The sequence below is a fragment of the Pelophylax lessonae genome, assembly GCF_965119305.1.
Source record: "Pelophylax lessonae genome assembly, chromosome: 4".
Taxonomy (NCBI): Eukaryota; Metazoa; Chordata; class Amphibia; order Anura; family Ranidae; genus Pelophylax; species Pelophylax lessonae.
Genome location: NC_138771.1, coordinates 127963320 through 127977952, shown reverse-complemented (window position 1 = coordinate 127977952; position 14633 = coordinate 127963320). Strand labels below are relative to the sequence as shown.

Sequence of the window (14633 nt, the reverse complement as noted above, 5' to 3'; positions counted from 1 at the left end):
GAGATCGGATAACAGGCCGCCTCCAGTCGGATGGAAAAACTATTCTCCCTATTCCTAGTAACCACAGGGTTGCTATGTAATTTTTTTACTCCCACCGACCACCAAGCCTGAGAAATTCGCTGCTACCACTGACCACAGTCCGGCACCTCTACAGTCTGAAGGACAGTAAACTGGCCCTTCGTTTAGAAAGCTTGGAGACCCTTGTCATAATTTGAGATGACTGAAGGGAAGTAGAACTGTCATCCGATTCAAGCAGCTATACTGTATATACAAAGATAGATAACCTCGCGCTTATGGTAGATAGTGTGCATAAAATTAAATTATTTGAATATATACATGTGAGTGTGTAGCTGCTGTTGACGTTAAAGTGCTAGTGCCTTTAAAGTAATGAAAGAAAGAGGATTCAGCGCTGCTACTACTAATGCTGTTAAACAAACTGCAAATGTGCAAATGAGCAGATGTGCAAACTAACTGCAATAACTTATACCAGTAATACTTTTGTAATCGTGCAATCAATCAAAAATTCAATGAATCAATAGATAAAAATATAAGTATAATAAAAAGTGTCCATACAGTGCAAATTCAATAAATGAATAAAGTGTCCATTCAGTGCAAAATTGCAATAAGTGCTTCTGTGCTCCACTTAATATAAAGTGCCAGGTGCTCCCCCTGTGGTTCCCTACTTACCACAAGACGTTAGTAGACTGGCAGTGTACATAAATCCTTTATGTGTAATCACAGCTCCTTTGGAAGCACAGCCTTGGATAATCACTCAGATGGAGAGATCCTTAGAGGTGGCTATTCTTATATCCAGAGTGCCCTCATAAAAAATAAGATGCCACCCATAGTGAAGTATGTATAGGTGAACAATTTATTAAGTGAAGAAACCAACTTACAAAGTGTACAAGATAAGCAGACAGAGCATGGCGCGGTGGTTCGATGCTCTCGCAGCGTGCACTCCACCAGCCGGAAGTGACGTCAAGGTACGCTCAGCCAAGCGATATCCAATCAGGGCGTCTTCTGTAGCTACTTTTGCACTGAATGGACACTTTATTTATTGAATTTGCACTGTATGGACACTTTTTATTATACTTATATTTTTATCTATTGATTCATTGAATTTATGATTGATCGCACGATTACAAAAGTATTGCTGGTATAAGTTATTGCAGTTAGTTGCAGTTATTGCAGTTAGTTTGCACATCTGCTCATTTGCACATTTGCAGATATACTGTATAGTTTGGTTTACAGAGTAAACACCTTTTTTTTTTTTGCACTCTTTTGGTCTAATAAATATACAGATCTATACAGTATACTGTTTGATAAGTGCAAAAAACATACATGTTGATCATGTCAGAAATCTTGCAAGCTGATGATGTCCTGTGCTCTTGCCTATGCTGCACACTTCCAGCTACATTGTTCCCTCCCCTGTTGCTTCTCCATAGATACATCACAGGAGAGGACACATGTTACTGGCAGAATCACCAGCTAAAACCAATGGGAAAAAGACAGAAAAAAAAGAAAACTGAAGAAGCCACCATATCTAAAGCTGGCTACAGTTATACAATTTTGTTGTACAATTTTCCTTTAGATTTACCCAAACCACATAATATGATATCAAACCTAAACATTTTCAAATTGTATGCAGTCAGGCAGGCCCTTGCACTACATAGTTAAAGGTAAATCTAAAAGAAATTGAACAAAAAAGTGATATAATGTGTAGCAAGCTTAAGGGTTGTTATGGTTTACTATATTATTTTATTATACAGGATTTATATATCACCAACAGTTTGTGCAGCGCTTAACAAAATGAAGGCAGACATTACAGTTACAATACAATTTAGTACAAAAGGAATCAGGGGGCCCTGCTCGTTAGAGCTTACAATCTAAAAGGGTAAATTGATACAAAAGGTAATAGCTGTGGGGGATGAGCTGATGGGGAAAGTGAAACAGTGTATTAGTTAGTAGCCGGATAGGCTTCTTTAAGGAGAAGGGTTTTCAGGGAACGTCTAAAGATGGATAGATTAAGAGACAGTTGGACAGATTGGGGAAGAGAGTTCCAAAGAATGGGAGAAGCTCTGGAGAAATCCTGGAGGCAAGCATTGGAGGGGGTGACAGGGGAGCTAGAGAGCAGGAGGTCTTGGGAAGACCGAAGAGAGCGGCTTGGTTGATATTTTGAGATCAGGTTAGTGATGTAGCTGGGGGCAAAGTTGTGGATGGCATTGTAAACTATTGTTAGTACTTTGAATTTTATTCGTTGGGTGAGTGGAAGCCAGTGAAGGGATTGGCAGAGAGGGGTGGAGGACACTGCACGGTTGGTAAGGTGGATGAGTCTTGCAGCAGCATTCATTATGGACTGAAGGGGGGATAGTCTATGTAAAGGTAATCCAATGAGAAGGGAGTTGCAGTAGTCGAGGTGAGTGATAACCAGGGTGTGAATTAGAAGCTTGGTGGTGTCATTGGTTAAAAAGGGGCGTATTCTAGAGATGTTGCAGAGGTTAAGGTGGCATGATTTGGACAGGGATTGGATGTGAGCCTAAAAAGACTGTATAACATTTTCCTGGGTTTAGATACGCTTTGAATTGTGGAGACTAATTGGTTGCTATTAGAAATTGTTGCACTAGTACTAGAGTTACCACAATTCAGCTTCAACATAGATAAATGATAAGAATAAACAAAGCAGAACAAATACTCACATGCCTTTCCTCCTCCTCCCTGTCCAGACACACAGCTTGTAAAACCACTTGAGTATTCTTTGACATAAACTGGTCCAAAATGACCTCATGAAAGATTTGGCTTTTTTCTCTTGTGCTGAGAACCTTTTTGGGGAGGGGAGAATCCAAATAGACCACTCTTGAAGGCGTGTCACCTAAAGAGAATGAGAAATGGGAGTAGTTTTATTTCTGAACCCCTGCACGTGTTAAATGCACATCTCAGCTTCTAGAATTGGTGAAGAGAGCTCTTGGGCACCTGCTCTGTTTTTATGAATACCTAAACTATTCAGCATCAACCAAACCAAGACCAAAAAATTGTACTAATTCAGAAATAGGAGTTCACACAATTTAATACACTTTTGCAACAACTTCCCATGAGCTTTTAGAGATACAGCCTCTTATTTGTGCCTCACCTTCTTTGTATAGACTATAAACATTTAGCAGAAAAGTAGTGAAAGTCTATCTGACCTCAAATACAATGCCATGTCAAAAACCTTTCCTGTTTTCCCACTACTATTTACTGCAATGCATCCATGATTGGTGCGGTTTATATACTCAAAACATTCACAGTGGTACTGTGAGGTTCTAGGGTCCTCAATAGGCGGACTCCGGGCCACGTCCAGACCCAGACGCGCTTAAATCTGGACCGCTGAAGCAGACTGCGCCAACGCAGCTACCTGTTTGTTTTCCAGATCACTGGTTGCAATATCACCGGCCGCCTGGCGTCTAGCAACCAGAGACGTCACGCCCGCCACCCAGCATTTACAGTGGAGGATGAACTTATTCCTCCTCGCACCTAAGCTCCCCCACTCTATTAGAAAGTGCTCTAAGGGGGGCGGAGCCGGCCGGCGAGGTGAATGGATGTCTGAGCGCTCAGCTCCTTGCCAAGCAGACAGAGCAGGACCTACCACATCGAAGAGGGTCACTCCAAACTAACATTCCGACCATCCCTGCATCCCCGACCGACCACCGATCACGCCACCTAAGAGGAGGAAGCAGGTAAGCCTAATAAACTAGTGGATTACTTCTGCCCACATCATAGGCCGGACCGCCTCCTATGCAGGCACAGCACGGGCGCTTAGCTACTCATGAGGAGACACAAGGAGGAAAAAAGTCCCACATACTGTCACATTCCAACGATTCCTTCTCTCAATCCCCTCCAGCATCTACTACTACTAGCCCTGCTAAGTCTAAACAAAAGACTTCTTATCACACAAAGTGCTCTGAAGTGTCTTCCGAGTGAAAGGTGTCTCTTCTCTACAGCAACTGGGAAGACAAGCAAGTGCGGGACTGCTGAATGCTTGCACGTAAAATAAATCTATAATTTTAACTATACAGAACTAAAGAAATGTTTTAAAAAAAGATTAATGTATTTCACCTGCATATCCACTGACCTTATACAGCAAAAAATAGGTTGTACTACTGTAAACCATAAAAATTAAGTCTCACTGCATTTTTAAAGAATTATTTTCATATAAGATAATGAAAGTAATTCTAAAAAAATGCAGTGAGACTTCATTTTTACGGTTTACAGTAGTACAACCTATTTTTTGCTGTATAAGGTCAGTGGTTATGCAGGTGAAATACATTAATCTTTTTAAAAACATTTCTGTAGTTCTGTATAGTTAAAACTATAGATTTTACGTGCACGTATATATTTGTTTTCCATCATTACCAGCACAATGGCTGAAATTATAAAAAAGGCTGATGGGAAGAATAGCTAAAAGACACAAAATTCTGTTTGCAGTCTCTCCCATCTATGGACCAAACAGTGTCATATTTCACATATTGGTTGTGTATTTGTTAGGTCATTTTTTTGTGTATAGTTCAAAAGTTTTGGGGAATGCCTCTTTTAGTTGTTGGCGTTCTGTATTTGTCACTTTTCCAGACCTCGGACTGAATGGAAAATTGGTAAGTGGACCTTTCAAGTTTACATTTGTATCAAAAAACTTCAGTATGTTATTTCCTGTAGTATTTGATAAAAAAAATCATATGCTTTCCGGACACCTTTTCCAATGGTTTGTCAACAGCCTTGAGTTCTATTCTCTAGCATTATTTTGCATAATACCGCAACCACCCCAAGTTCTATTCTTTATCCATGTTCCCTAAACCTCTAGGATCCATTCTCTAGTAATATTTCATATTGACTCTGCACTGTTGCAGGTTCTATTCTCAAGCACTATTTTCCATAATTCCTTTAAACACCCAGGTTCTGTTCACTAGTATTATTTTTTTTTTTTTTAAAGACATTTTATTGAGTTAAAATGGAATGACATAACAAGTAAAGTTCACTAGTATTATTAACCATGGTCCCCCAACAGCCCCAGGTTCTATTCTCTTCCAGTATTTGCTATGGTCCCTCAACAGTGCCAGGTTTTATTCTATCCCAATATTTCCCATGGTCCCCCAAGAGTTCCAACTTCTATTCACTTGCTCCATTTCCCATTGTCTTTCAACCACACCAGATTCTATATTCTGCCACTATTTGCCATTGTCCCCATCAACTCTATATTGGATTTTCTGCCACAATTTCCCATGGTGTCCAATAGCTCCAGGTTCTATTCTCTGACTCCTTTTCTTACGGTTTCACAACCACCCCAGGTTCCTTTCTATGGCATCAGTTCACATGGTCCCCCATGAGTCCCAGGTTTTATTCTCTCAAGTACTTCCCACTGTCGCCCAACATTCCCAGGTTTTAACCTTTGCCACTATTTCCAATGATTCCCAAGAGCCTAAGGTTGTATTCTCTAGCATTATTTCCTTTGATCCTCCAACAGCCACAGGTCCTGTTCTCGGGCATTAATTTCCATGGTCCCCAAACAACCACTCAAGCTCCTCTCCTGTCTGTGATGACTGTAACTACCACTGTGGATGTTGATCATCCTCTTTGCAGTAAACTTTGGTGAAAATTCGCTACCCCTAGCATCCTGATGTCTTTTGATGACCTGGCTGTACAGGTCCCTCTCAAAAAATTAGCATATTGTGATAAAGTTCATTATTTTCTGTAACGTACTGATAAACATTAGACTTTCATATATTTTAGATTCATTACACACAACTGAAGTAGTGCAAGCCTTTTATTGTTTTAATATTGATGATTTTGGCATACAGCTCATGAAAACCCAAAATTCCTATCTCAAAAAATTAGCATATCATGAAAAGGTTCTCTAAACGAGCTATTAACCTAATCATCTGAATCAACTAATTAACTCTAAACACCTGCAAAAGATTTCTGAGGCTTTTAAAAACTCCCAGCCTGGTTCATTACTCAAAACCGCAATCATGGGTAAGACTGCCGACCTGACTGCTGTCCAGAAGGCTATCATTGACACCCTCAAGCAAGAGGGTAAGACACAGAAAGAAATTTCTGAATGAATAGGCTGTTCCCAGAATGCTGTATCAAGGCACCTCAGTGGGAAGTCTGTGGGAAGGAAAAAGTGTGGCAGAAAACGCTGCACTACGAGAAGACGTGACCGGACCCTGAGGAAGACTGAGGAGAGGGAAATGCCAAAATGCATGAAGTCCAGTGTCAAGTACCCACAGTCAGTGATGGTCCGGGGTGCCATGTCAGCTGCTTGTGTTGGTCCACTGTGTTTTATCAAGGGCAGGGTCAATGCAGCTAGCTATCAGGAGATTTTGGAGCAGTTCATGCTTCCATCTGCTGAAAAGCTTTATGGAGATGAAGATTTCCTTTTTCAGCACGACCTGGCACCTGCTCACAGTGCCAAAACCACTGGTAAATGGTTTACTGACCATGGTATTACTGTGCTCAATTGGCCTGCCAACTCTCCTGACCTGAACCCCATAGAGAATCTGTGGGATGTTGTGAAGAGAAAGTTGAGAGACGCAAGACCCAACACTCTGGATGAGCTCAAGGCCGCTATCGAAGCATCCTGGACCTCCATAACACCTCAGCAGTGCCTCCATGCCACGCCGCATTGAAGCAGTCATTTCTGCAAAAGGATTCCCAACCAAGTATTGAGTGCATAACTGAACATAATTTTTTGAAGGTTGACTTTTTTTGTATTAAAAACACTTTTCTTTTATTGGTCAGATGAAATATGCTAATTTTTTGAGATAGGAATTTTGGGTTTTCATGAGCTGTATGCCAAAATCATCAATATTAAAACAATAAAAGGCTTGCACTACTTCAGTTGTGTGTAATGAATCTAAAATATATGAAAGTCTAATGTTTATCAGTACATTACAGAAAATAATGAACTTTATCACAATATGCCAATTTTTTGAGAGGGACCTGTATATCTCTGCTGTGTTTCCTGTCTTCCCGCAGCTCCTGAACAAGACTGACTTTGAAGTGTTTTGCTGTATTTTTCTGCTGCTATAATATCCATTCATATTTATTTGGTAGATATCCTACACATGTCTGGCGCCTGATGAAGTGAACTTTGCTTCTCAAAACACCTCAAGTGCTAAGGCTCCAATCTAATGTTCTTTGATCTATATGACACAACTACATATGACTTTTTTCATGGATTGCATGTTATTTTTTACAAGATTTTGTATCATGTATCCCAATAAAAAGGTTATACTTTTTTAGATTGTTGATTTTTTGTTGTTTGACGCAACTCCTGTTACAATCCCATTGGCAACCTTGTTTTATGAGATTTGCCAAAGAACCATAGGATCTACTTTTGGCCTTATTCGATATGCTCCCCAAAACCAACCCAGGTTCTACTGTGCTAGCAATGATCCCTAACAAAATGAATAACAATGTCAATGAGTATGTTCAACAATTCTAGCAATATTTATCTACTTCTCAAATCCAATGCACTGCATAATAGAAAAAATACTTGGAAAAGAAAAAAAAAAAAAAACACACAAACTTGAAAAACGCAAAATGGGCTAAGCTAGTCATCTTACCTATGCCATTAATTGTCTCCACACGAACAGGAATCTCCCACTGTTCATCGTATACAGGCCCATGATTATTAAGCAGAGTGTACAAAGCCTGCATAGTAAGCACAACCTGTGGACAGTACTTTGAAACCAGTTTAGAAATGTTGGGATCTGTGGTTGCCCTCTGTTGAGAAACCGTAAACAGAGATTAGTATCGGAACCATTTTCAAATTCACCAAACGTGTCACAATTTGACTGTAAGCTCTACCAACAAGAGCCTGCCTGATTGGACACGTGTTGATTGTATGATTTAGGTTGGTCCTAATAGTACGTCATTTTGGCAAATCTAACAGATTGTGCAGTTGGATTGTATCATAAATGGCAATCTTTATTAAAAGAGTTGCCTAGAATATTACAATAGTTGAGGAAAGTGGAAAGACAACCCTGCAACAGTACATTTTTTTTTTTTCCGTTATGGTTATCTTAAGGTATTAAGGTTGGTGGGAACGATCTGGTTCCTGGGCAGGCGGATTCTACACCCCAGAGGATCTCCACATCTCCTTGGCTTTAGTGTAATATAAAGGGTTGAAAGTTAAACGCCACACCACTGCTAAGAGGTCCAGATACAACTTTATTCCATTAAAGGTCAGGGGTACAGATCAAGAAATAGCCAAAGTATTTTAGGGGTCTACGTGCCCCCTTTAATAGGGATTGACTGGCAACCAAGTGAACAAACCAGTAGAGAACTAAACCTACAATGGTATTTATTCCAGGATGAGTTGAAAGCACATGCTTAATCGGCAGCTTGTTTGGCAGCCATCTGAAATCTTACCTTATGCCGACGCCCAGCCTTTCTCATTGGGGACATGGTTTGGGATACCTTTTTGTATGACGATGAAAGAACAATATCATCTGTTGGAAATTTGACTTTCACAAAGTTTACTGATCCCTGGAAAAAAAGTTCATCAGTCAGTAAAATGGGATTTTTGTACTTACCATAAAATCAATTTCTCTTAGTTTGACGTACACAGCTCTCCATAAATCATTAACTGCTTGCCTCCTCCAGGAGTTGGACTAGGCAGAACACCTGGCTACACCCATTGGCTGTTTCAGCTGGTATATACAGTGCCTTGCGAAAGTATTCGGCCCCCTTGAACTTTGGGACCTTTTGCCACATTTCAGGCTTCAAACATAAAGATATAAAACTGTAATTTTTTGTGAAGAATCAACAACAAGTGGGACACAATCATGAAGTGGAACGAAATGTATTGGATATTTCAAACTTTGTTCACAAATAAAAAACTGAAAAATTGGGCGTGCAAAATTATTCAGCCCCTTTACTTTCAGTGCAGCAAACTCTCTCCAGAAGTTCAGTGAGGATCTCTGAATGATCCAATGTTGACCTAAATGACTAATGATGATAAATGTGTAATCAAGTCTCCGTATAAATGCACCTGCACTGTTATAGTCTCAGAGGTCCGTTTAAAGCGCAGAGAGCATCATGAAGAACAAGGAACACACCAGGCAGGTCCGAGATACTGTTGTGGAGAAGTTTAAAGCCGGATTTGGATACAAAAGGATTTCCCAAGCTTTAAACATCCCAAGGAGCACTGTGCAAGCGATAATATTGAAATGGAAGGAGTATCAGACCACTGCAAATCTACGAAGACCTGGCCGTCCCTCTAAACTTTCAGCTCATACAAGGAGAAGACTGATCAGAGATGCAGCCAAGAGGCCCATGATCACTCTGGATGAACTGCAGAGATCTACAGCTGAGGTGGGAGACTCTGTCCATAGGACAACAATCAGTCGTATACTGCACAGATCTGGCCTTTATGGAAGAGTGGCAAGAAGAAAGCCATTTCTTAAAGATATCCATAACAAGTGTTGTTTAAAGTTTGCCACAAGTCACCTGGGAGACACACCAAACATGTGGAAGAAGGTGCTCTGGTCAGATGAAACCAAAATCAAACTTTTTGGCAACAATGCAAAACGTTATGTTTGGTGTAAAAGCAACACAGCTCATCAACCCTGAACACACCATCCCCACTGTCAAACATGGTGGTGGCAGCATCATGGTTTGGGCCTGCTTTTCTTCAGCAGGGACAGGGAAGATGGATAAAATTGATGGGAAGATGGATGGAGCCAAATACAGGACCATTCTGGAAGAAAACCTGATGGAGTCTGCAAAAGACCTGAGACTGGGACAGAGATTTCTCTTCCAACAAGACAATGATCCAAAACAAAGCAAAATCTACAATGGAATGGTTCACAAATAAACATATCCAGGTGTTAGAATGGTCAAGTCAAAGTCCAGACCTGAATCCAATCGAGAATCTGTGGAAAGAACTGAAAACTGCTGTTCACTCACTGAGCTCGAGCGGTTTTGCAAGGAGGAATGGGCAAAAATTTCAGTCTCTCGATGTGCAAAACTGATAGAGACATACCCCAAGCAACTTACAGCTGTAATCGCAGCAAAAGGTGGCGCTACAAAGTATTAACTTAAGGGGGCTGAATAATTTTGCACGCCCAATTTTTCAATTTTTTGTTAAAAAAGTTTGAAATATCCAATAAATTTCGTTCCACTTCATGATTGTGTCCCACTTGTCGATTCTTCACAAAAAAAATTACAGTTTTATATCTTTATGTTTGAAGCCTGAAAGTTATGAAGACAAAAGGGGGTCCAACCCAGTACTAGCAAGGTGTACCTAATAAAGTGGCTGGTGTGGCTGGTGAGGGTATACATTTTCTAATGCTAATATACTGGTGGAGATTTTGACAGTGAAGGCCCAAATCTCTTTCTGGTCTTTGTTGATTTTGTTCCCCACCTCTTCTTCCCATATCTTCATGCAGTTTTGATTACGTTTTTGAAAAAGCAGGTGTGCGATTCTTTTGCCGCGGTCAGACCTGGGGAATTTGAGTTTGCGCAACCTTGATTTTCACAATTTGTAGTTAAAAGTGACAAGTCATGCTGCTTAAGTAGGGAAGAGACAGCCGCAAAACTACCTGTACTGAAAGGGATTTGTGTGTTTCTTGAGAGTATTGGAAGGTCTTTAGGTCAGTAAACGATCAGAAAAGCCTACACATAAATATACACCCCTTAAACTTGCTAGGGGATTTAATTCCCATGGGGGTGGGGACACTTCAAAATGCATAGCAAGAGCAGGAGGGATGAAAGAAGCCCCTGGAGTACTCAGTCGAATCCAAACTGCTAGGGATGGTTTTGGGACTGAACTTAGTTGAGTAGGACACAGACTGGGTGGCAGAAGGGTACTATATGTACTTCTTTGTAATAATTTGCTAAGATAGGGATCTCCAAGCCCCCTTTAGGTTTATGATGATATAGCATGGTTCTATTAACACTGGGTGCTAAAAGGGCCCCATATAAATTGCATTATTTTATATTGGAGACAGTAAAAAATAAAGTTAGGAAATGCTACCAGTAGTACTCTAAAGAGGTATAGCAGCTTTTTATACATCATGTTTTGTGGCTCTTATCCAGGATATGTTATAGTGGGTCTAGGTCTCATTGGTCTCAATGCATTAAGCTTGCAAACGAGAAGGGTGAAGTTAGTTCTATATAGAATGTCACATGTAGGGTTTAAGTTTGAGGCACACTGCCCAAGGTAAATAATCAGTCCAGCCAAAGGTAACATTTTGTTGCACTGACTGGAGGCTTTCTGATGTCAATGAGACTGTGGAAGGGTTTACTTTCAGGCATGAGACTGCCACAAACTTATTGGGTAACATTTTCATACCTGAACATGGTGGGTTTTAGGGCTCTCAGCCAGAAATTTAGAGCCATGTATAGACACCTTCAGGCCTATTTGGGGAAAAATGGCAGGTTCTCTTGAAAGTGCCCCCAACGCACTGGCAGTTATCTTCGCTGTGCTCCATTAGGGAAGACCCCTGTGGACGGAGGTGGAAATGCCCTGAATACTGATTGTTAAAATATGCACCTATAGTACTTGCGATTAGACGTGTTTAGATGCACACGGCGTTTAGATGCTTACACATCTTCTGATAGCTTTAAGCATTTACATGCGTATACACACACACGTAAAATCTGAGCTATGTATGGCCCTGGTAGCAACTGTGTCCCATTTTTTTTTTGTACATTGCGAAGAGCAGCACATTTCTTCATTTTTACACACAGCTGTGTGTATGGCCTCATTCATTCCTAAAATACTGCATTTTAAAGGCTAAGTGCACCTTTAAAAAAAAAAAAAAAATTAGATAATAAATGCACATTTTTAGCAGGTAAAAATCGCTGGTGCCATGCAAGTTTTCTGCACAGTGTCAGTGTGAGCTGTTTGCCCATACAATGTATGGGAAGGCTGTTATACGACAGGAAGAATCAATTAACTACCACGTCGCTTAACAGCGCCTTGGTAGTTCAATGAGAACTACAAGCTGAGAGCCGCAAAGAATGTCAGTACTTGTAGTTTATTAATTCGCAGAACTCTGGTCCACGTGGCTGCAGTCTTTTTAAAAAGTGACAGCTAGTAAGGGGAACTTCTCCCAGTGCTGCTGTCAGAGAGGGCTCGGTTCCCAAACCACTGCAGGAGCGGGAATATGTTACATGTTGCACCTTTAAAACAGCTGGAACATGTAAAATGTTTCCGAAGCTGAACTTATCCTTTAAATGCAAACAAAACTATACAGTGTACACATCTAAAACGCAATAAAATTCAAAATTCAGCTTGTCTGGGTGCTCATTTCATTCAAATTGTATGTGAACATGTATATTGAGTTCCAGATGTTCAGCTACCCATTTAGTGGTAATGTCACACTTAATGTTTAGAGAAGATGAAGTGATAGGACTGGTTGAGTTTTATTACCATTTTAAGAAGACACTTCTCCAGATTCAAAGACAAGTCAGGAATAAACTTCCCTCCCAGGATGCTTGTCATGTCATGGACAGCATAAAGCTCAGAGTAATTTTTCACATAAGCTTGGCAGGACTTTATCATTTCCTGAAAATAAGCAAGAATACATTTTATACAAAATTCTGTAAACAGCATTACATAATCATAAGCGGTTACTGGAGACATTATCCCACTGGTGTCTATGCACTTAAGAGATTAGAGTTCCTCACTTCCTATTAAATTATTAACACTGTATTTCACATGCATTATTTTGAGTTTAGCCAACCTTCAGAACATTTATATTTTAAACCAGGCAACACAGTTTAAGCCTTTAATATTAATTTACAATTTACTTAATCTCAACAACACACATTTATTTACAAGAGTTATGTTCTTATGGCCCAAGAGTGCTTTGCTACCTTGTACCCATTCTTTTCTTTGCCGATTCAATTATTGTCTGCATAAGCATAACTGCAAGGTGTTTGAAACTTTACTTACCTGGCACCAGGTAAGTGAAGATTCCTTACATATGTGAAAAATTGCTGCCACCACCAGCAAACTGAGTAGCAGGAGAGCAAATGCAGGATAAGTATCTGCAGTGCAGGTGGGGTATAGTGCCCAGACTATGCACATTAAAGTATTTACATAATCTGAACATGCTGTAAAAAACACTTTAAAACAAGCCCACGTTCACCTATGTAGCTACAGACCAGATTGGTGGTGAAAGATAAAAAAATTAGTAAAATCAATGGTGCTCTGCAGTGCATCCCCGCAAGCGATATAAACTTAATGTGATACGACTTTTCTCAGAAAGCCTAGAACCAAGCAGACTCATGGACCCCATGTATATCCCTGGTTCACCTCCCTTAATTCATCCCTTGGTTATGGGGTCATAGGTCAATTGGGGTAAGTGACATTTAATGAAACGGGAAAACTAAAAATGCAGCTCAAGGGGAAATGGGGGATGAGGGGGGAGGAGAAGGATGGAAAGGGCTGAACTTTTGAACCTTTGATTTTAAAATGAGAGGAGAAAGCATAAGAGAAGGATTAGGTATAGAAGAATGTACTATATCTAGAAATGGGGGCTGGCACCGGTTCCGGTTACCCCTGCAGCAGGTCTGAGCGAATGCGCCAAGTCTCCATAAAAGATAAAATAAAGGAATTTAATTATTATTGCTGATTAAATAGTAGGTGGTATACACCGTTCAGCTATTATAAAAGGTGTAAGGTGCTGGGTTTATTTATGTATCTATGTATTATATTGGGACTGGTTATGCCCATTAGGCGCGGTTTTGTATTTAAATTTTTCTTTGAAACTGGATAAAAAGAATTAAAGTTAAAAAAGGTCCAGTTAATTTCTAGTCAATTGACATTGTTGTCAATTAAGCCCTGATGAAGGGGGCGCTCTTTGACCCTGAAACGTGTTGGCTACTTTATGGATTGTCCTCTGACTTTTTTTTTTTATTTATTTTTATTGAAAAATTGAGATATATAGGTACAAAACATAACCTTTGGGCATTCCCTGGCTAATACATAAAACATAGAACTACTAAACACCTCCTATTATGGAACCCCCCAAAAACAAATATAAAGGGGGGGGGGAACAACACACCTTCCATACACCTCGCTCTGTCCTTTTCTCTTATAAAATCACTTCAAGGGTTGATGAATTACAAGAAGATTCCTGTTCCCTGTCAAACATCAGGATAATGTATTGGAAGAATATTAACAGTTTAGAAACCTACCTGAACAAATGTAATGCAAGTCCCTGCAGAGGAATAAATTTGTTCATATAAACTAAACCTTATCAGGAGGGAATAAATTCAGTCTGTGGACTCCTGATCATCTGTTGTACACTGCAAATTTGTCCACTAGTGCTAGACCTTCTCAAATTTCCTAGGGCAAACCCGGGACAAATAAGTAACTTTGTATAGGGGTACAACCTTATTGATTAATCGCTTCTAGAAGGGCAGATTAGGGGTTGCGTTTGATTTCCACATGAGCACGATTGCCCTCCTGGCATCAAATAATAAGAGACCCAAGAGAACACACATCGCCCTACTAACGGCCAGAGAGTCAACTAACCCCAAGAGGCAAACATCAACATTTATAGGGACCTGTATAGTAGTTAGGGTAGATATTATCTGGGTCACTTCCCACCAATGGCTTCTAATCTGAGGGCACTCCCAAAATA

General features: G+C 40.2%; 1 protein-coding gene across 1 annotated transcript in view; it reads right to left on the bottom strand.

Moving 5' to 3' along the window:
- ICE2 (interactor of little elongation complex ELL subunit 2) overlaps positions 1–14633 on the bottom strand; it is a gene marked incomplete at its 3' end in the record, with an annotated part of 175514 nt that overhangs the window by 93052 nt on the left and 67829 nt on the right. Inside the window, 4 exon segments of the mRNA XM_082253504.1 lie at positions 2697–2869; positions 7596–7755; positions 8404–8520; positions 12413–12547. Of these exon segments, the coding sequence (XP_082109630.1) occupies positions 2697–2869; positions 7596–7755; positions 8404–8520; positions 12413–12547 (585 nt within the window).